Here is a 22,514-nt window from a genome sequence, read left to right on the forward strand (position 1 = left end):
GTGGTAAAAGGGATTGCTTGCATTTCAAATGTACACTCAACGGTGTTTTTTTGTTAAAATGGAGCAAAAAACGGGGCTCTAAATTCTAATCTACTTTTGCTGTAATCATAGTTTCAATTGAAAATTCTTCACACCTCAAATCAATTTGAGGTAATTTCCTTGCTGACATACCGAGTGCTACCATAAACAATCACAAAATGATTATGTAACCTTAGCCTACACCCAGAAATACATAATTCACGATTAGATCTGTCTCTCAAACGGCACAAATTTCTATGCATTGTGATTTTCCGCATAATTTTGTCCAACTCTTGGCTGTTTTGTGTCTTTTCTTTTGGCGAACATAAAGAATGGCCCAACAAAAGCACCAGACATGACAAAAAAAAAGCAAAAAACACAACATTTTGCCGCACGCTTCAACGACAAAATGGTCAACAATCTTGGCTTAGTTTTGTCGGCCAGCTGTCTATTGTTGTTGTAATCACAATGGGTATATACATATAGCCACATAGCTGTTCTGGTTGCCGTGATTTATTGTGTGAACAACAAGGTTTCTTCTCCCGAGCTTCGCTTTGCTTTTGTTCTGCCTCCGCCATTTGCATATTCCGTTTTTGGGAACCGTAGGCTTCATTTGGTCCCGGGTGCCACTTCAAATTGGGCGTGTCCAGGTATCATAGAAGCCATACATACATACAGTACACCCTCAAAGCTCAGTGGGTGCCCAAGTGGTTGGAACCGCCATGAGTGGCTAAGAATTGGCTTCCATCGATCGCATGAGTTCAATGAACCAAAGTGAAAAAAAATTAAAAGCCCTGCAGTTCTCGAGTGTTATTAAAGCAAATAACACTTGAGATGGGTTCGTCAGGTTGCCAGCCACCGTCAATCAAGGGTTATCAAGAGTTGAATGGCTTTTGAAGAGTCTGGCGACGCCAACGCGCGGAAATCCGAATCCGAATCCGTATCCCAAATACTGTCCAATAACTGATGCCTCAATGTGCGGATTACTTAGCGAAGGAGCTGGCTTTGCAAATTGCCAATTCATTGTTACCCGCTGCCGCTTACCACCACTCATGGCTTGACATTTTTATTAAAAAACGCAGAGTCCGCGAACGATCTGCAATCAGGCGATCAGCAGTGTCTGCAGCAAAAAGGGCATATTTTATTTTATGCATGCCGCTCGTTAAGAGACCGCTTCTTCTGCTTTTGCCACAAAACTGAAGAGAACTGCACAGCAAGGAAATACTAAAGAAATGCAGTTATGTATAAGCCAAATCTAAACTTAATATATAAAAAACAGTGTTGAGGAAAAAACAGTGTAAATTCTAAGCGAACTATGCTGAAGAATTTACTTCTCTCAGTGCAACTGATGACGCAAAAAAAAATATTTCTCTGAGTGTTTGTTTGCCTTGTTTGCTGTTGCAGCCAAATTGCCAGCTTTTGTTGTTGTTACTGCTTTTGGGCATCATTTCCTGCTTAAAAGGCCGCTGCAACTGAGCATTCAGCCGAAGTCGCGGGCAAAGAAGAGGATACTCCTCTTCATTCCCTGAAGACACATATATATTTATAGGGCGGCCTGATGAACCGTAATCCCAAGGATAACTGCATATTTTTATTACAGGTTTCCCCCTGCTTTGCACTGCTTGCTGTTGTTGTCGCGGTAGCTGGCCCATAATTTCCAGTTACAAAAGGCCACAAAGGAAACGAATGACTTAAGACGCAAACTTGTTTTCCTTGCGGAACATCCGTGAATGGCACATCAACTTAAATGTCTATGCAGGCTGAGTGTACATTGTATTTTTAAATTGAGAAACCATTATAGGCCTCCAATTTTGGCCAATTATTAATAAAGACAATAACTTGCAAAATTAAGATGTAAATGTATAACTTGTAGGTGAGCAAAAGTTAATTATCTCTAATCGTTGATATTTCCTGGCCTTTACAAATATTTCCCTATCCAAAATGGGTTAATGGGCAGCTTAACCCCATTGACTTGCCGCTCGATCGCTCATTTCAAAGAAGACAAATGACAAAATGGCAAAATCAACCGCATAATATACCTTGAAAATCGCCTACCGAATATTATTTCTCTTTCTCTTTGCCATTTTGGGGGGTACATAGTTTTGCGAGCCGAAAAGGCTTAATGACTGCAAATTGAGGCGAACTCCGAAGCGGAGTTTAAATTTGCACTTTGCAACACAAAACGGAAATGCCAGACGGCTAAGAGAACGTGCAAATGGGTCAAGGATTTAGGCCCATTTAGCCACACTCCATTGGCTACGATTTTATATTTTTTTTTTTTTGGGCCGGGCGCAAAGTTCAACCCAGAATGGACGCACACACCTGGCCTGTTATTTGACTCCGCCTTTGGTCTCAAAATATTGGCGCTTGTTGTGTCACTGGGCCAGCAATCATTAGCCAAACATGTGCCACATATAAACTTCAGCCAAACCAGCAGCACAGCGGGTTGTCCCATTCAACTGGCCATGGCTGTGCAATATCTACATTCATGTATGTATATCTTGTACGCGGGTGTCTGATTCAACTTTTGGGTCACTGGGCGGCATGAATCACTGGTCTATTATGCGGGGTCAGAGTGGCATTTGATTGGTTATTAGACTGGGTTAATTGAGCGATATGTTGCAGTTGCAGTGGTGCTGCGGCGGGAAACCCGATATCGGTGCACAAATGCCAGTGGCCTGGGTTATTGATCGTATTGTTCGAGTTCCCCCTTCGGTTGCATAACACATTTTTAGCTCTGTCTCGCCTTGGCTTGGCGCTAATCACTCAATCTACCGCGACTTTCGCCCCTTTGGCGAACACTTCCGTTTAGTGTCAACGCTTTCTATTTGCCGAAAAACCAAATTAAATTCATAAATTTCAGCTTTTGTTTGTGATTTAAGCGACCGGCTGCCAAATTGTCAAATTTTTGCGGGGAGTTCTGCTCGAGTGCCTTTTCTTTTACCACCAAAGTGACCACCACCTCGGACGAAGCCAGGTGACCAGACCGACTTGGAAGCCATAAAAATGAAACTAAAACTAAAACTAAAAAGAAAAAACACCAACCGCTCCGACTCGACTGGCACAGTTGCAACAAGTTAGTGGCGCGAAAGTGAAACGAAACGTAGCGAATGCAAAGGCGGGGAAAACAGAGTGGAAGAAAAGCCAGAGCCAGAAATCCCCAATTAAAAGAAAAGCGAAAAACTGCATGGAAAATCGAGTGCGAAGCGAGGCAGCGAGAAGTAAATGCGTTCAATGCACTTCGATGGGGCGTGGCACATCGACAGGCGCTTGATGTCTTGCCTTAGTTTGCTTTGCCACTGACTCACGGCTCAAACATTTGGCTATGCCAAGCAACAACACATATAGACGCATTTTTCAGCAAGTGCGGAAATCGTAGGTGTAGCTAAGCCCATAAGAAAATGGCAAAAGCAACCCATAAAACGAAACTAAACAAAACTGAGGCTTTGAAAGTGGGTGATTAATGAGAAATTGTGCAGAGTTAAAGACACGTCGAGCAGAAAGATCATAGGAGCCATCAGAGTAAACTTATAAAGGCAAAATATATATACAAAGGAAATTATTTTCGATCCAATCGAACTTTAAAATACAATTCGTTATGAACGATCAATACATATAGACTTATACCCACAATTGCAGCCATTATATAGGCGCCCACTTTCCAACCACAATGCACATTCCACCTCAATTCAAAGAATGCATTCGAGCTTGCCAAATTAACATATAAAACTCATTTTCATCAATGGAGTCTCTCCTTCGCTCAGAACACACCCCGAAAGACCAACAAAAGAAATACCAATGCAAGATAATTGCAGAGGTTTGTGGGGCGATGCTGGAAATAATTCAAAAAGTCAAGCAAAAATGTCAACAACTTCAGTTTGGGGCCACACTGAGCCCGGTTGACTAAAGTTCGATTTTGGTTTACCACCACCCAATGACATTTAAGCCGGGTGTCTTAGCCAATGTAGTGGCAGCTCACTTTTGTGTGGTTAGAACAAGATATAATAATACTATATAATATTGATTGAAATAACTAATGTGGATCGTTAGAAAAAAGTGGTTTGACCTTCGGATTTAAATTCTCTAATCGCTGGCAAAGACATAACAAAGTATCAGATGTCAGGCCAAAAACAAAATTTATTGAACAAAAAGGTTAGAATATCAAGTTACTTGAAATATTGAAACCATTGATATGTACATTCTACATGTACTGAAAACATGAAACATAGTATAAACACATATCGGTGTTTTTTCTTTAAATAGTTCAATTTGGAGTTCACCCAATTTAGATGCAATGACCTTGAACTTGCAGTCGATTATGTTGTGTGATGTGAATTTTGCTTTTTGGCCAAAATGAAGTACAAACCTAAAAAGAAACAAAAGAAAAACGACATGAAAAACTAATTTTTTTATTGCTACAAAAACTAATTTTAATGTTGCACTACAAACAAAAATAAAAGCACTCATAAAAACAAACAAAGGCAATTTAATTACCTTAACGGGCGTGAAATTAACAATAAGAGGAGCTGACCCGCTGTTTCAGGTTCTTGGGGCGTGGTCAGCAACAAAAGCGAAAGAGATAAGAGCTCTTAAGAAACAAAGCAAGGTCGCCGAAGACGGAGATGCACTTGCCTTTAAAGAAAAGGGAAAACTAAACTAGTTTCCTGAGGTCAAGCGATTAAAAATATAAAGAAGGGAAAAATAACGAATTGGGCTTATAAAAGTGAAATATACACTTGATCAATGCAACAATTGGATGTATATAAATAGCTTAAGTAATTGTTAGCTTGTCAAGAGTAATTAGAAGCTCAGAATTACCAAGACCAACCTTTGAAATCACTCCATCGGTTATTATCCGATGATAAATATCCCATCAACAATCAATCAGCTCTTGTAATGGAGCCAACCTAATTTAGCGCAGCATCGGGTTAACCAACATTGGGAAATCTAACCACATCTCCCGCAGCTGTTGTTGCTGCAACAAATATGCACAGCGATGGCAGCCGCAATGGGCCACCTTAACTACGTATAATTGCTGTTCCAATAACCCCTAACCCGGCGGCACAAAGCGCAGCACACACAAGAGATGCCAAACAGCGGCAGCAAATTGTGACTCGTGCCAACAAACAACAAGCAGACGTATATTAAACTGTCAAACAAAATCATAAATATGTCAGCCAAATAGTGGAAAACACACCCACACCCAAGCTAGTTTACTTGGACAGCAGATGGGGCAGGATTAAATTGCTGGCTGATATGCAGTAGGAAAGATGGGGGATTAGGGGAAGGGAGACGCTCCTCTGCATATGACTGCATATTAAGTTATTGTATCTGTTTGCTGCCCCTCAACCTACGCGACTCAAAATGTTGCTGCTGGCCGCAGTCGACCACAAAACAACATCAGCAACCAGCCAAGAAATGCGTTCGTTGCTGTTTTTGGTAATAAACGAAGCGTTAAACAAAATGCACTACAACAGCAGCAACAACTACCAACTACCACATAGAAAACACACATTTTGTGTCTTTCTGATTTGTTGTTTACCATATGCAAAGCGTCATAAATGAGGTTGCCTGCAGTTGCAGTTGTTACCGGTTACTTGCTGCCGCCTTGGGCGTAATTACATCTCCAAGCCAAAAATGGTCAAACGAGCGAGAAAATTATCACATACGAGGTCCTCATTGTTGTTGCTGCTCTTGTGGCGGCAGAAATTAAATGCAAATTTTGCCTGATATAGAAATATGGGGTTACAGACGAAATTTCACAATCAGGAAATTAAGCATTTTGTTTTCGGCTGTCTCGAGCGGTGGAAGCCAAAATAGCCTTCGATGATTTGACATCTGATAGGTAATTTGAATATATTTGGTAGGCCAATTAATGAGCGGAAACTTTTACAAGCATTTTGAAAGCATTCGAGGGATACGTTTCCCTTTTTCCATTTCGCCTTCCATCAAACACTCCTCGGCATATGCCTGAGTTTCTGCTCGACCGCAATGGGTGGAAAAACATGTTCCAGAAATGTATGTACATGTACAGAAATTATGGCAAATGCCATGGACAGCTAATTTAAGCACACATAAATCAATGAACGCCAAAGTCGAAGGCAACCCAGAAATCAGGAAGGTAAAAATGAGTAAATTGCACAGCAATAATGGCAAATAATAATAGTCTATTGGGGGGCAACCAGCAGAGTGCAAACACGCCTTCCCGGCAAAGATAGACTTGATCATGCAAATGGATTAAAATAAAACATTTTTTGGTTGCAACTAAGAGAATAAATAAGTATGTTAATACAATGTAATTTCGACCCAAAAGTTTTAATAGTTTTTTTGTCACTTAATCGCGACCTAACTAATTAAGACTTTAAGGTAATTTAATTAATTAAACTAGCTGTAAGCCATTAAAGACACAATAAAACAAATTATGGACACCTAACAGCGAATTTAACTAGCCATAAAATTTTATTTTATATACATGCCAAGCTAAGCAATAATCCGTGGAACTAAGCTGTGATCTTCAGTGAAACCGTACTGAGAAGTGCAATCAGCTAGACTCGAACTGCTTACAAATGACATTGACTTGCGAAAGGCAGCACACTAAATGGACACACGAGTCCATTAGCCGGCGAGTCCACTTGGTGGCGCTATCGTGTGCCCCACAAAGGTGTGTCGCCTCTCCAGCTGTGCGTGTCACCTTAGCTACAATAGTTTGAGTACAGTATGCTACAACTAAGTACTTGTGTGCGATTGAAGGTTAAAGCTATGAGACACGCCATTAAGGCAACAAACTGCATCTGTACAGAATCACAATTTGGGTTGGTGACTTCATTCTGCGACTCCACTCAGGTTGAATGAACCGCGGAGACGCTTAAACGCCCACAACTTTTGCGAGGGAGTTGGTCCGATCTGTCCGGCGGTGTGTGTTGCCAAGCCGACGAGTTCAAAGCAAAGCAGCTGTCAACAGATGCGACAGATAAGCCAAATGGAAACCGAAAACCCAGAGTCTGGAGCCTCATAATTTTCGCTGGCTGATCTCGAGCAAGAAATCTACAATTACGAAAAGAGTAGATGGCAATAAGCATGTTCGGATACACACGTGTGCCAATAATAGTCTTGTTAAGGCTATGAAGACATCTTAAATTTTTCCCAAAGAACTACTCATAAATCTGCACAGGTACAGTCATGAATCTTCGAAGAACTATGTACTAAGTGCATCCACGATACGGGCAAGCAATTTGTCATATGGGTGACACGGGAATTATCGATGGTTTACCTAGCAGAGAAGTGAAAAATGCAAATACAGGTGCAATGCACAGGGAAACGAATCAAACGAGTGGATCCGCCGACCGGATGATGGCTCGTTTTCGTTTCAGTGTCTGTTTTTGTTTTTCGATGGCATTTATCTTGACCCGAAGGCAACGTGAAGTTTTCATGGCTCATGGCTCAAATATTGCGAGCGTCGAACTGTAAAGTTATGAAAAAGAAACTGAAGCTGCTCGGGAGCGGATGCTTGCGTTTAAGGTTATGGGCACAGGGCCAAAATGAACTGCTGCCACAACTCACCCGGTACTAGACATCTTTACTTGAGCACAGTGGTCCTCAAGCTCTGGAAGAACTCAATCACTTGCAATGGATACGCTTCCCTAATGTATTTCATGGGCACTGCATCGATGGACGAGCAGCCTTTCCATGTGACGAACAGAAAGAGCTCTTTCATCTGGTAACAGTGGAGTACTTTATCCAGCTCCAGTCCGCGATCCAAACCGAAGGGTTCCGTAGTCTCCGGCATTCTCCAATCCGGGTAAGTTCCTAAACGCTTGCCGCGCTGTGAAGTCTTCAGCTTCTTCTTCACTTCTTGTAACTTAGGTGCGTGAGATGTAATCGACTCCTTCTGGACAACCCGATGCATAGCCATCTCCTTTTTGGTGGATTTGATTTGATCCACTGGGGGCGTCGTTAGTGGCTCGGGAAAGTTCCAGTTGCTCTGCTGCTTGGTAGGACAGCCGTGCATCTGTTCCAGTACAATTAATTTTTCTTAGGTGTGTTGTTTTAATGAACAAGAAAATCAAATCATCGCTGAAGAAAGTTTGGATTCATTACTTAAGCTTGATAGGTAGAAATTAGGCTTAAGCTGATTAACTTTTAAAGGTTTCTATAAAAATTAAGCGCTTTTTCACTTTACTTCTACTTTTTTTTTTAAATTGCATCAATGATTATAAACATATTTCACTAGCTTTGGTTTGATTTTCTTAATTGGAAAGAATATTTCTTACGCTCTCCACTTTAGAATCTGTGGAATCACTGTCAGATAAATCCAAGCCCATGGATTGTAGATAATCATTCGACCCCATGCTGGAGCTAATGCCAAATGTGGACTTCTGCTTGTCGGCCGCCCATTTGGGAGCCTCATGACCACCATCGGATGACCTAGTCGACAACTTTATCTGGTCCAGCGATGATGTTTTAGGTTCCGATTTGGTGACCTTGATCGATCCCTCAGAGCTGGTCGATGATACTGTAAGAAACGACTTACTGGAAGAGGATTCTCCCAAATCCGAATCATCGGTGAATGAATTTTGCAATGGTTGGGATTCCTTAAGAATCATCATAGGAGACACATTTTTCGAAGACAACAGTGAGTCTTCGTCTTCTCCTTGAGGAAATTCAATAAGCCCGCGCGATTTGGGAGGCGTCGAAGATTTTTGTTTGGAATGACCAGCTCGTTGGTAATTTAAAGATGTGGCTCCCACAGCTTCGTCTTCGCTGGATTCGCTCAAGTTAGGATCATTGAAAACGCTATGAATCCTGGGACTTTTAATCACGTTCGTTGTGGCTGATGGATTGCCGTTGAAAGCTTCAGTTAAGCCTGTGGAGCCTTGGCTAGTACTAGGCATCTGAGTTTTGGGATCATTTTGAATATCTTTGATTTTGCCCGCCGTTTTCTTAATATCCTTCTCTTTTTTCTGATCCGTCTTCGACATTTTAGCTGTGTTTTTTGCCTGCACCGACTTGGAATGTTGTGTTTTCTTAGAGCTGCTGGGGCCATTTTCGGTGTTCGATGGACTGCTGCTGCTAGGACTGGGCTTCGATTTCCCGACAGGTTTAGCCGAGGCATTCCGCATCCGCCTGAAGAGCTCCGACTCGAAGTCGGAGACCAGCTGCATACAGTTGCCGACGTTTTCCATTGGCTCCCATGTGTTACTCTCATCCGGAAAACCATGCCACTTCACCAGAACCTGGGGACGCCCATTAACAAAGCGCTTGCCTTGGATTTTCTCCACTACAAATTCTTGGACATGATCGTTCGGCGGTGCATCGACCAGACCAAGATTTGGTCGTTGATTTTTGCGAGACATAACTTAAACGCTGAAAGGACGCCGAGCAAATGAACGGTAAATGGAACGACGCACAAGTAGGTGGTGCTGCTAACCTCCTCGGAATACCATTAGGGATGGGAAAGCTTTTGGTATTTTTTTTATTTTTTTAATGTGCGTAACTCACTATAAGACTTCAATAAGCAACAAATTAATTCAATTCAATTCTAGCAAATTTATTTGGCTTTGCTTAATAAATTACCTAGCAAATAATCTTAATATGATAACTGAATTTAAAGCCTGGCGCTTCTCAACAACATTTTTGCAGCCCTGTTTCTATTCCATTGAAATATACATATAATGAAATAAAAGGCATTCAATAATGGGAATACGATCTATTAATCTTTTATTTGTGAACAATAATTTGTATTTAAATCTTTTCCATGTCATTGGTCATTCTTTTTCTCCCGGCTCTGCTGGAATAGTTCCGCCTCATAATCCGCAATCAGCGTAATGCAATTGCCCAAGTTCTCCAGGGGCTCCCAGGTGCACTGCTCCACGGGATAGCCCTCCCACTTGGTCAGATACTGGGGTCGTCCACGCAGATAGCGCTTCCCTAGAAACTTCTCCACTATGTATTCCGAGGATTTTTCCTTGACGTTGCGGACACCAAGTCCCAGATCAACTGATTTCTTGGGCATGATCGCGCACAAGTTAGGCTCATACTAAGTTAGCACTGGCAACTCGCTCGAAAGACAGCAAGGGATGGGAAAACTCAAGATGTGCACAATTATAAAAGTATTGTGGAGAATGTTGTTGTAAGGATATTAAATGTTACATAACGTCTCATAGATAATTTCTAGTTGTAGAAATTAAAAAATTTGTCCAGATTTTCCGATAACGAGTTAAGTTGAGATCACTAAACAATATCATGCATAACTAATTGTATCGATAGCACGTTCTCAAGAAATGGGTTCTGCCAATCGATTCTATTTAAAACGATACAGGAAGAATTATTAATTTAAGTGGAATTACAGAAAGTTAACAGTTTTTTGAAAAAGCTGTGTACTGTCCAAAGTATGTTAGCAATGCCTATTAACTATGTGCGAAATTACTCCTTTTTAAGACTGACCATTATATAAAATGCCGCTGGCCTGGCGGTTGTTGCACCTGTTTTTGTTTTGGTTTTAGTTTCGGTTAAACCAAACATCAACAAAAACTTGTTTCGAAGTCGAGTGCAGTTTGCCTGAGCGGAAATAATGGTGAGCACTGTGTGGAAATGGGAATGTATTTTAATTGACCATTGGCAAAATCTGCGCTTTTCTTTTCAGGCCACAAAAATCGCACATTGTCTATGTAAATTCGCTTTCCACAGCCATAATGTTCGACTCGCGTTGGACAACAATGTCATTGGCATGTTTCCCATCATTACGGCGCACAGAAAATGCCAATTTACATGAGAGTATGTAAACTAGCAATTATTTCCACAGAGTCTGCATCTGGCGAAGAGATTTATTCATTGAAATAAAGCCAAAGAAATGCGTCACGTTCGGCCAGTTGGAAAAAGTAACGGCAGTGTGACAATTCAAAAACTACGCGCCGTTTCGGACAAGATTCAAAATCTGTTTTGAAATACAGTCTTACTTCAGTAAGCTGAATTTCTTCGATGGCTTGACATTTGAGGTAAATAAAATGTTTATTTTGTGTAATTACACTTGAGAAAATAATTTAATTTGATATATAAACTAAAAACATAAATTCCAATTTCACACGATTTTTTGTAAATTTTCAGAAGATCCAACTGGAGTAGTTCGAGCTATAGAAGTGGGACTGTACGAGTCAGCCAACCTGTTGCCATTACTGTTATGATTTCGAGCGCAAAACTTGTGCCGCAACTTAGCCACATGTGCACATGGGCACAAACTCGTACATTTCTTTCACTTTCTTTCTTTCGGCACAACGGCAGTGGCGGCGAATTTGTTTTAATTCGATAGAGTTAACAACTCGGTACATGGCGGAATAAAAGTGAAACCGGCAAGGCGACAACAAGGGCAGCTGGAAGGGTCTTTTCTGGGGCTTTTCAAAGTCAAGCGGCGGATTCACTTTCGTTTTCATCGCGATATTACAAAATATCCAAAGCGACATGCAGACATGTGTATATCTTAAGTATTTAGTGTTTAATTTGCATAGTCGAACGCCAAGAAACTCGAAACTTGTTTGGCCATTCTGCTGTTTGCTTGCTTTTTGGCCGAAACACGCGCGACAAAAATGCTTCTGCATTATATACAAAAATGTTGCTAGCCGATTTCAATAAGTTGTATTTCTTGATTTCGTCTCTGAAATGATTTAAGTCAATATTCATATATATATACATATATGTATGTGTGTTTGTGGCCCATAGAAATGATGCGGTGTGATCATCGCTTCATTAGCAAGTTAATTTTATTAACCCTGCTTTTGTCTCTCGGTTTTTGCTGGTTTTCATAAGGCCCAAAAAGATTCCGTCTCGGATTGCGCAGTAGAAAGGTTGTGTTGTATTGATGTCTTATGCAACAGATTTAGTTTTTTAATTTGTTTTGTTTGGACTTTTTCAGCCTTTTGTTACTTTGTTGCTCGGCTTTGTTGCTGTTTAATTTGAAGATCGAGATCCGTTGTAATTGTGTAAATATTATGTCAAGCTGACGTGACACTCTCCCAAGTTCAATGACACGCTTTTCCCCTAAAAAAAACAATCACTTAAGGTAAACGCAAATCTGTGCCAAGCACTCATTTTTTTTACAATCGGTACTTCAAAACTTTCGAACAGTTAACCCCATATTTAAACAGGCATTTGGCGGTGACCAGAGTTTTATTGACATTTACTGACATTTTAACACATTTCAGGAGGGGAAATAAAGTCATGAAATAAAGTCAGGCAGAACACAAGCAAAAAGGGTGCGCATATCATTTAAAACTCCAAATTAAAGTTGTTTTAAGTATTTTAGTGTTGCAAATGCAAATATAAAGATTGTCGTGCTACGAAGTATCAGTTGGTGTATAGTTTTCATTCATCATTAAAGCTTTCTTACAAAAAAAAAATGCATTTATGTTTGACAAACTAGGATTTTATAATATTTTGCATTATATATATTTTTCTTTCAGTGCAGCCAATAAAGGTGCCCGAAAAAGGCCAAAACTGTCGACATTTGCCAGTCAAATACGATGAGTCCCCGTGGGCACCAAAATCAACTGCAGGTGCAACCAAATTTGTGGCTGTCAGTTGATCAAGTGCTTATACGCTAGACACTCTTATTCGTTGGAAAATAGTTTTTGGCTTAATCACGACTGTCATCTGCTAACTCCCCGGAAGTTTTGGCCGTGTTATTGTTTTTATTCGGGCTTTAATGCCAGGCATCCGTTTCATTTTTTCGTGACAATTCACTCGCATTTGGCTTTAATTTGAAGATTTTAATTTTGAACACGCATTTAGTGTCGTCGTTCTTTCGCTTAAGACCTTCAAAGAGTTCCGGCTTGTAAAAGACACCGATCTCACGGCTGCCATCGCGATAAATTAGCATGGAGTGAATCAGACGGACCTTTTGGGGTTTTCTCGACGAGATCTTGTGCCCCCAACAAACTTTGAAGAATATGACTTAAATTAAGGTTGCTTTTTGTCTTGGCGGGCGCATAAAATAAATATCATATGTAAAACTCACTCACCTTGTGCCAAGCAGCCGCAGATGGTGACGAAGAAAATGATGATGCTGCCGCAAAGCAGCGACGTCGTTTTTGACGTCGACCGCGACATTTTCGTTACTCCTCCGAATTCCGAAACTTCAGAAACCTTATCCGAAAAATGCTGGTGGCTTTGTAATTTGCAAATTTTGGCCGGTTCGTTTCTTATTAAACTTGTTGTTGCCTTTGTTTTGGGCCCCGGGCGTTTTGTAAATTATCGTTAAATTATTTGTTGTCCAGTATTTGCATTTTGTTGTTGCGTATACGTATTATTGATGGCTTTGCTGGCGAATTTAGTCAAAAGCGAGAAATTGTTTCTTTTTTTTTGTTGGGACGGGTGAGACGGGTTTCTTCTGAAAGGCATTCAAAGCATTTGGCGTTGTTTTTGGAGTTACCGTTAAAACGTAATTAATAATAATGTGATTTCTTTCTCACTCTCTCTATTTCTCTCTCTCTCTCTCTCTTTCTCGCCTTTTTCAGTGCGTTCTACCTGATGAAAAAGTTCAAGGCTAAATCGCCAACGTTGCGTATGAGCGATAACTAGAATTGTGTGTGAGTAGGCTAAGTTCTTCAAATGGTTACTGACTTTGGACTGTTCTGAATCTGTAGAGTTAAATCATATAAATAACTAAAAATTATTAATACAAAATTCTATTTAATTTCCATTTCCAACTGAGTTTTAATTAAAAATAAGTAGAGGCTAATTTAAAATGCTAATCGGAGCAGTGTAATTCTACAAACGAGCTTTTGAAACAGCCTGCGGTGATTCCCATTCTGCGCGAAGATTTGTGATTTATTTCTTCCTTTCCAAATTAGTCACTGATTATTTATTTTTTCAAACACCTTAAATTGCTTCTGAAATTTATGTACTCCTTAATGGTATTAATTTCGCGTTGGTTTTCGGCAACGTTTCTTTTTGTTTCACTCGTTCAGCACGCGAGCAAAAAAAGAAAAAAAACTCCCAATAAATTTTCACTTGTTGCCCGAGCACTCTGTCAAAAAAATAATGGCAACATTCACCTTGAATCTGTCTTTGCTATATAAACACGAAAGCACATTATATATATCTTGGCTTGATGTTGGTTTTTTCTGTTTGTACGACCATTCGGTTTTTTCTTGCAATTGTTTATGCGATTTTTTCACTGATTAGTTTGTTTTCTATTTGTCTATGGGCGGTGAGAGGTAAACTTATAGAAAATATTGCATTTTATCAGCCGACGACCTTGGCTTGCGTAGTGGTAATTAAATAATTAATAATTCCCAATTAAGTCTTTGCACAGTTCTTGTGCATTTATGGCAGTTTCTAACTGGAGGCCAGCCGGCAGGTAAAACTTTATGTTAATTCCACGCTCGAGAATCTCAATGCTATACGTATGGAAACAATGCGAAATGGAAGTCCATATGTTCGGTGCTTGGCAAATCGAGTCCAAGTCCAATGGACACGGTGAAGCCTCCGTTAATAGTTACATATGCAAAAACTAGCTTTCGATGCAAAGTGAAATTTTCCTTGGGTAATCATCGATTGCTTTTTTTTCTCGGGGGCGGTATGGTAGTTGGACGTTGGGGCGTGGCAACTTTTTATGACGCGTCGCGAGACAACGGTAATGGCAAAACTACGCTCTTTGCATACGTAAGATCCAACGAAAATCCCGAAAAGCGATAGCTGAAGACCGAAATTCAAATTGGAAACCCGCTTGTCAGCAAATCTTTCGACGCACTTGCTCCGCCGCGACAGAGACGGGAATAGGCGGCGCGAAAGAGAGGGCTAGTCACACGGTTCACTTACATATCACCCACTGGACGATATTGTTTCGTTTACAATTGAAAGACATTCACTTGGCCAACTGATGATCGGCGACCGGCGGCAACAACCGTGCTAAGACGCGCTTCGAATCGAACTGAAGACTGGCTTCCATCGTGCGAAGAGCGGAGCCAAGTCGCCGGAGTGGCCCAAACACGTTTTGGCCAAGACAAGTGCGGAGAGCCGCTCCGGAAGAGAGTTCGCGAGCGCGTGGCAGCTGTTGTCGTTTACTTTGGGCCAAGAAATGTTCAACAGAGTTGGGCGCCCAGTTGGGTGAACCGGTGGTTCATTGCTGTTTAAGTTTAAAAACTAGGAATAATTAAACATATTACTGCAACCAGAAGCATACAAATTATTATAAGAATTTTTAACTGAACTGTTGGAAAATTTACATTCAATATTATATTATATTATATTATTATATTATTCAAGCTGTACTCAAAATTTACTAAATTTAATGGCTGAAATTAAATGAAATTTTAAATGAAGTTCAGTTGCATAGCTTAGTTTAGAGAAATTTTAAATATTTTATTCAACTTTAACTCAGTATACGAAATTCAGTACTCTAATTCTACATGCTACATGTAAAATGTCTCTACACTACTTTACATCTCAAAGGCAAGCTTAACACATTTCGCCCGAAAATTTAGTCATGACTTGAACTTTTAGCCAAGTAAAAGCTGCATTGAAAAGCTAATGGAGCTGTACAAATTTGTTTAAAATAAAAGAAAATAGCTCCAAGATATATTCTAAAAATATTTCAGTTATTATTTTTAATATTTAAATATTATATTTAAACAATTGAATAGAACAAAAGTACAAATCAATATATTTACATACAGCACAGCTGAGGATTCAAGGCTCGCTCAATTTTAATACCATTTTTAACATAATAAATATATTTTTAGCCTCTCATCAAGTATTAAGACTTCAAAGTTCGTGGGAAGAAGGGTCCAACAAATTAGGTCGATTTCCCCTTATCATATGTCACGGCCCAAATCGTGTGGTTGAACCCACTTTAAGTCAAATCTCGAGGCAGGCAAATAAATTACAAAGCCAAACAGCCCGGCTATGTTGGGGCAGAATCAGAATCCGAATCCTTTGATTGACGATAGACGGGCCCCCACGTCCACCGAAAAGCTTTCGATGAAGCCTTCGATGGCCTGTGCAAGGGAGGATCCAGCAAAGGTTGGCATGCGACTAGGAATGGAAGACGAGGAGCAGGGATAAAAGCGCCTGCAGCGCAACGATTGCATGGGCCAACGGTGCGGATGCGTGATGTAAGCGCAACACGGCGACAGCAGATATGCAAATGATGAGATTGAGATGCGACATGACAGCGTCAACTGTTCAGCTAGTTGGCCGAGTATGTAATCGCCTGGAGACGGGATTGTTCGCCGCGTACGGATTGGCATCCATCGGAATTCCAGTTGTCCACCTGTAGACCGATAAGTGAGTAAGCAATATGCCAAGTGCCGTCTGTTTGTTCTGTCAGCTGCTTTTGATATTTTTTAATCTATTCGCAGATGCCAGCACAGCAGCTGCCACTGACAAGACAATTTTCACGCAATTTCACAACTTCCCGATTGCATGGAATGTAAGAGAATATTTTCTTTTCGCCGACATTATTATGTCATTTTTCTGCTGCTGTTATCAAATATCCCGTTTGTTTCTCTGACTAACAAATGTTACTGCACGAGCCTTTGATCTAGTCCTACTTGGAATTCTACCAAATTTTTTGGCGTTATTTATTATTTTACAAAACCACTTGAACTCTGGCATTTACCCCAAAGAGAGAACTACGTAAGCCGCAGCGGCGCAGTCGAGTGGAAAAATGATATTTTAGTGCAGCAGCTACGCACGCATTAGATATTTTTGTGGTTTGGTCCTGGAACCTTTTGTGTTTATTTATGCGCAAAATGTCAGAAAAGTTGTAAGTGATTCTGCTAAGGAGGCACTAATGGAGCTGCTCTATATGTGTATATACATGTTTTTAACCGGAGGAATAGTAAGCCAGTAAACTTTTTGATTACTCTTTATTATACAAGAGCACAGACCGCAAAACTGGGGAATTATTATACTCCTGTTACGCATATTACAATGCCTCGTTAACATGTGGATAATACGTGAGCCGAGTGGAGCACATGGGACCCCATCAAATGTCATAAATCCGGAGTGGGGCAAATGTTTGTGAGCTCGAAAGATAGAAAGAATCTATAGATGCCACAGACACGTGCTTAAGACACAATTCAGTCGGCGATTTGTCATTATTTTGCATGCAACCAACCGGAACCGGAAACGAAAACCAAAGTTGCGCTCCCTCAACTTTGTTCAATTGCGGCAGTTGAATGCCGGTTCGCAAGTTTCTGTCAAGTTTTTCGCGTGTACCAGCAGAACTCAAGAGTTTTCAGCAATGCAGCTGGCTGAGGGGAAACCCATAATGGCTGGACCTCAAACTCTTAACCCTCTGTTGCCCGCTGATAAATGAGCAAGCCATGATTTAGCCAAAGTTGTCAGCGAAATTTCTACTGTTTCGCATTTTGGCAACAATGTCGGAACAGTTGCCAATTTCGGAGTAAAGTAGGAGATGAGGGCAATTGTTGCTGTCTCACTCCAGCTTTAACATTTGAAGTCCTTGCTCAAAAAGGACATGGTCAGTTGTATGTCCTGTAGTTGCCTTTCGACTTGTGGGTCATGTCGTCGTAGGCTATTAAAAATGGCATTATGCTTTAGTGTCAATGAAAATGTTTTGTACTTCCTAAAATAAGTAGTTAAAGAAACTTCAATCTTCAACTGTAATTCATTGTCGTTTTTAAAACCTAAATTGGAATTGTATCTAGGATGTTAGTCAAATATTTCCATCGTACTGAACCCACTTTATAATTCCATCGAGAATTTTCATCATCTGCTCACTATGATGGAATTGGTCCACTGACTATGGCTAATTTGATTGAAAAGGGTTCATCCTCACTTCGCCCTCGTTTCCCGCAACCCAAAAAAAGCAAAAACAAACGCATAAAATCAACGAAACGAAAAAAGAGATTTATTTTATCAGGACTCAAAGTTCGCCATTTAGACGCCAGTCGGATTTTGGCCAAGTTGATATCAGCGATTTGACTCGATACAAAAACTAAAATTGAAATGAAAATTAATTAGACAAGTGCCAGTTTTGGACACTTTTGCGATGCTCTCAGCTGTAAATATTTATTCAATATATATCTAAATTTGACCTTTATTAAAGCCAGTTTACTTACGCAGAAAATGAAATAAATTACATTTGAAGCGTACGTTTTGTTAAAGCTAACTTAGGGAATAATAAATAAAGCTTAATTTCGTTAGCCGAGAAACGTTTAGGAAAATTAAAAAAGCCACCAGCATATGCAAAACATTTGAACTCTGAAGTGTTCAGTGCGAGCCGAAGAACAAAGAAAGGATTCTCTGGGCATCTTTATAGGAATTCCTGTGGCCTCCTTTGTCTATTTGTTCGGTCTATTGACAAATGCATAAACAGCGGGCAGTTAAATCCTTGCGGCTCTGCCATTCAGTTAAGCGCACGAATGTGACAATTCGGGCGAATGTCCTTTTTATTATTTGCTCAGCCTGTGGGAAAGGACTCGTGACTCGTGACTTTGGCCGGGTTGATTGGCCCACCACCACCACATGCCACTTGGCCTGAAGCGGGTCTTACATTTGTCCAAATTTACACACGCGTGGGCGGTTTCGTTTGCTTTTCGCCCTTTTAACTTGGTTTATTCTTCCTACCAACGATTTCAGTGTCAACTTTCAAGTGCGTATAATGGCAATGGCATTCCCTTCGATTTTGGAATATATAAGCATAATACATTTGCCTGCGACTTTGAGGGCATATCATCTGAATATTTCGGCTGGCAGGAGAAACCCGAATCGATACCTGTCTAATTGTCTAGGTATCAAATGGCGGCTTTTGCCATCGCGCCAGTTAATTAAATTCCAGCCCGGCCACACGAGGCGTATGCTTGATGTCACCCAAATGCCAGGTGCTCCTCCCACTCCTCCTCCTGGCCCAATAATGACGTCCCAGCAGCCAGCTGGGTGTCGGATTTTAGAAGTTCGCCAGCTTCTGCTTCCTCGGCAATTAGCTGGCAAAAATCACTGCCTCGAAAAGTGGGTGAGCTCTAGGATTACACTTGGTGGTGGCCAACCGAGCGTGTGGATGGGTGGCTCCTGTGGCCTTTGCCAACCGCCAACTGTGATTGCTCCCGAAAGGAGCTTAAAGTCGGTCTCCAGGGGGGTCGTGGTGGGTGTGGATGTGAATGGGAAAGGGGATGGCGATGGCGATGGCGATGGCCTGCCTCTTGACCGTTTGCCATAAAGTTGTAAATGCTTAAAATAGACTCGCATATCCGAGGTTAAGTGCGTCGGAGGAGCAGCGTGCGGGTCCAGTGACCGATAATAAACGAACCGGAGGACAGTGCCGCAGGATACGGGAGGTCCTGGCCCGCTTGTATAATTCCAAGTTAATATAAATCAGCAGGTGGTGATTTCTGCTCCACCAGTTGGCAAAACTTTCGGCCTGCTGGGTAATAATCTGTATAAGTTTTACCCAAATATTCAAGCATCTATTATATCGTTAAATTTATGCATTACTCAGGCATCTCAATATATATTACTTACACTAACATAAATCATGGTATACATTAAATTCAGAAATGTCCTTATTGATGGCAGCTTTTAAATGCGCGATTGATGATGGGATTCCGATATGGATTGAATTTTCATTGCTTTAAAAGAAACAGCACAACTTTCCTTAGTTAATAAACTAACAAAATAATAATAGCATTCATGATCTTTATAGCATATAATCCAAGACAAAATATTAATTTACCCACTCATTTGGCAGTTTAACACGATATGTAAGCTATTATTTATCCAAATTAAGCCACTAACAACATTCTTAGATGTTATTATTAACATATTTACTCAATCGTTGGGCCTTTCCGGCTTATTATTTGTATCTTATTAGGCCATTTAAAATGCATGGACAGATGCGAGGGGCTTTGAACTTGGATGCTATAATTTCTAGACTATGCCGTCAGCGCTGCTAAGGAAAATTCGAGCCTTTTGGCGACAGAACGCCCACGCATAAGCATATTATATGTATGTACGTACGTGCAGGGAGGTGGAAAATTCGAGGGGAAAACTGTGTGTGTGTGTGAGTGGCCCCAAAGTGCCCTCATGCTTATTGAGTGCCGATTTTTATGCCCCTAATATGTTTATGTGTGCATGTGTAGATTAGTATACGGTGCCAGGCAATTTACGATTAGCAAGGACCCTCCTTCGTCACACCAATACCCACAGCCTACGCTTTCCCAGTTCCGCCCAGTTCCCCCCCGGAAAAACCACGCTTTTCATACGGCGAATGCCGTTAAGACGCTCTGCTTTGCACCTCGAGGACTTCGTGTTTACATATGCGACCTGAGCGCCTCAAATCGTTTTATTTATTTACCACGCCAATGTTTCTCCATTTGCCCTTTCCCTTATCCAGAACCCAGAAACCCAGAAGAACCCAAAAACCCACCCACCCATATATCTTCTTAAGGTCCCTAGCATTATTATTGTTATTGCCATTGCCATGTTTGTCTTTGGGTTTGTTTTTATTCGTGTGTGGTGGGGAGTCCTTGAGTTCCTCATTACGAAGAGGTATTTGTTTTTGTGGTTTTGAAGTGTCAAGAAACTTGGCGCTAGTCGAACTTAAATTAATATTAATGGCCATTTAGTCGCGAGCTATTGAATTAAACACACATTTCGGTATGCCTATTTAATTGGCTACAAAAACAATATAAATTAAGTCACTGAGCTGCGAGAAATTGGAATACAAGTAAATATTCTGAGTGACACGCATTTCGTAAACATACTGAAATATAAAGAGCGGCAATAAATAAATAATAACTGGCTTAAATAAACACAATAAACAAGGCTTGGTATGTAAGCTTTGTATAATTAAATGATGCACATTATAATATTTTAATAATTTGCAATTCAATTTCAGAACCCGCAGAAATCACTGCAGCAGAAGTTAATTACACAAAATGCATTAATTGTTTTTATGCCAGTGCATAATTGTATCGATTGAATGTAAATTAATTTATAAGCTAGTATTTGAACTTAGTTTGAGCTGATAGTTTGCTAACCAATAAAGTAAATAGATTCTTGATCAGGATTACTAGGCATGTCTATCTGGCCATGTCCGTCAGTTCGTCTGTCCGTATAATCGTCGCAATTTCAACCATAAGTCCAGAATTGAATTTCCTTCAGACTAAATTTAAAAATAACAAAAATAATCATTAAAAGATGAGCAAAAATAGCTTGATATCCGAAACCTGAAAGGCAGATGGAATACACAGAAAGTCATGACGCAGTCAAGATGCCCAGAAAAAGGACTCGCCGCCAAGGGAGGAGCGACAAACACTTTGGACAGTTAATAAAGCCGGGATAAGCACTCGACTTGGCTGGATGACAACTTGACGTGGTCGCTGAAATGCCGCAATGAGCACCCGAAGCCGGTTTATTAAAAATGAGTAGCGAAAAGATGGCGAAATAAATAGAGAAAAAAAAAAGGAAAACAGCTGAGAAATCGCGGTTTGCCAGGCCCAAGATAAGCAAGTCAGTCGCCAGGACATGCAAAAGGAGTCGCAGGATACGAAAAGGCAAAATCCATGGCACGTAGCTGGCAGCAGATCAACGCACTTCGCCGACGCGCTCGACATTTTCATGAGTTAATTTAATTTCTGTATCTGTCGAAACTGTGGCCAAATCCCATAGGCAAAAAGAAGCGAAGGCATTCCCGTAAATAATGGCCCAAATGTGCGTCCGATTTAAGCTGATTGACGTGATGGCACATTTCAATGACACTTACGCCCACAAAATCATCTTCGAAATGGCCGGAAATTGATTCTGGAAACGAGATGAAAAGTTAATGTCGCCTTTGTGGGCCCAGCAAGCAATTTCGTTTAAACAACCTTAACAGAAATCATCTTCAGTCAAAAGTTTCAATTATAAGTTTATGATTTCAAAATTTTGAAACGATTATCAAAAGCAATTAAAGTTTAAAGTTATTTTAACATATACAAATCTTTTCATTAAGTGAAAAACTAAAAGGTATATATCATTTATATCATCCTTAAATTGCCACACAAGATACATTTGGGAAACTACCAGTTTTCCCTATGAAACCCTGCTCAAAAAGCTTGAAATAAATCAATCAGTTGCACATTTAAAAAAATCCCAAAGCAACATGTCACAAAAGGCAGGATTCATATCTCGATTTTGGTTCAATCTGAGATCCTGAAATTTTTCAAAGGGTTTCCGCAGTGAAAAATCCAATAGGCTTTTAATACTGCAGGCAAATCAAACGACTGTTCCATGACTTTTCAAAAACACACGACCATACAACAAAAAAAAGATGTAAGCGATTTGTTTGAAGTGAATAAGATTAAGTTGTGACTCCGATTTCACCTTTTTGTGCCTGCAGCCAAACCAATTAATCTCCCCAAAAATGTCCCACGCCGAGCCTTAAAACCGCAGGGAGTTTTCCCGATCCCAATCCCAATCCCAAGCCCGTTGGCTTTTCCTTTTCTCAGGTCGCGACCGGCCTATCTTCTTGTTGTTGCGGTGGGCAAAGTTTTCCTTTA

At 40.5% G+C, this 22,514-nt stretch overlaps 3 protein-coding genes across 4 annotated transcripts in view; all 3 read right to left on the reverse strand.

Moving 5' to 3' along the window:
* LOC6734954 (mucin-5AC) overlaps window positions 1-14,965 on the reverse strand; it is a 34,183-nt gene extending 19,218 nt beyond the window's left edge. Inside the window, exons 1-2 of one of the 2 annotated variants that reach the window (XM_039292383.2) lie at window positions 14,830-14,965; window positions 13,029-13,393 (exon numbers count right to left, since the gene is read on the reverse strand). In XM_039292383.2, the coding sequence (XP_039148317.1) occupies window positions 13,029-13,116 (88 nt within the window). In that variant the 5' untranslated portion in view covers window positions 13,117-13,393; window positions 14,830-14,965. Of the gene's footprint in view, window positions 1-13,028; window positions 13,397-14,829 lie in introns of both variants that reach the window. The other variant, XM_039292382.2, reaches the window with a different exon arrangement.
* LOC27206936 (testis-specific chromodomain protein Y 2) lies at window positions 4,136-9,461 on the reverse strand. The gene is made up of 3 exons (XM_016182708.3): window positions 8,289-9,461; window positions 7,579-8,026; window positions 4,136-4,384 (listed from the first exon to the last, which is right to left on the reverse strand). Exons 1-2 carry the CDS (start codon window positions 9,369-9,371, stop codon window positions 7,595-7,597), a joined length of 1,515 nt encoding a protein of 504 aa, XP_016028260.1. The 5' UTR covers window positions 9,372-9,461; the 3' UTR covers window positions 4,136-4,384; window positions 7,579-7,594.
* LOC6734956 (chromobox protein homolog 1) lies at window positions 9,710-10,108 on the reverse strand. The gene has a single exon (XM_002081914.4). The coding sequence runs from the start codon at window positions 10,028-10,030 to the stop codon at window positions 9,776-9,778; it is 255 nt and encodes an 84-aa protein (XP_002081950.1). The 5' UTR covers window positions 10,031-10,108; the 3' UTR covers window positions 9,710-9,775.
* Window positions 14,966-22,514: the final 7,549 nt, after the last annotated feature.

The sequence above is a fragment of the Drosophila simulans genome, chromosome 2R, assembly GCF_016746395.2.
Source record: "Drosophila simulans strain w501 chromosome 2R, Prin_Dsim_3.1, whole genome shotgun sequence".
Taxonomy (NCBI): domain Eukaryota; kingdom Metazoa; phylum Arthropoda; class Insecta; order Diptera; family Drosophilidae; genus Drosophila; species Drosophila simulans.

Bases quoted from the DNA above. Each gene is read 5' to 3' on its own strand.
- LOC6734956 (XM_002081914.4), bottom strand. From the start codon at position 10,030: ATGCCCAAGAAATCAGTTGATCTGGGACTTGGTGTCCGCAACGTCAAG.
- LOC27206936 (XM_016182708.3), bottom strand. From the start codon at position 9,371: ATGTCTCGCAAAAATCAACGACCAAATCTTGGTCTGGTCGATGCACCG. The intron at 8,027-8,288 runs GTAAGAAATATT...GTACTGGAACAG, and splicing joins CAGATTCTAAAGTGGAGAGC to ATGCACGGCTGTCCTACCAA.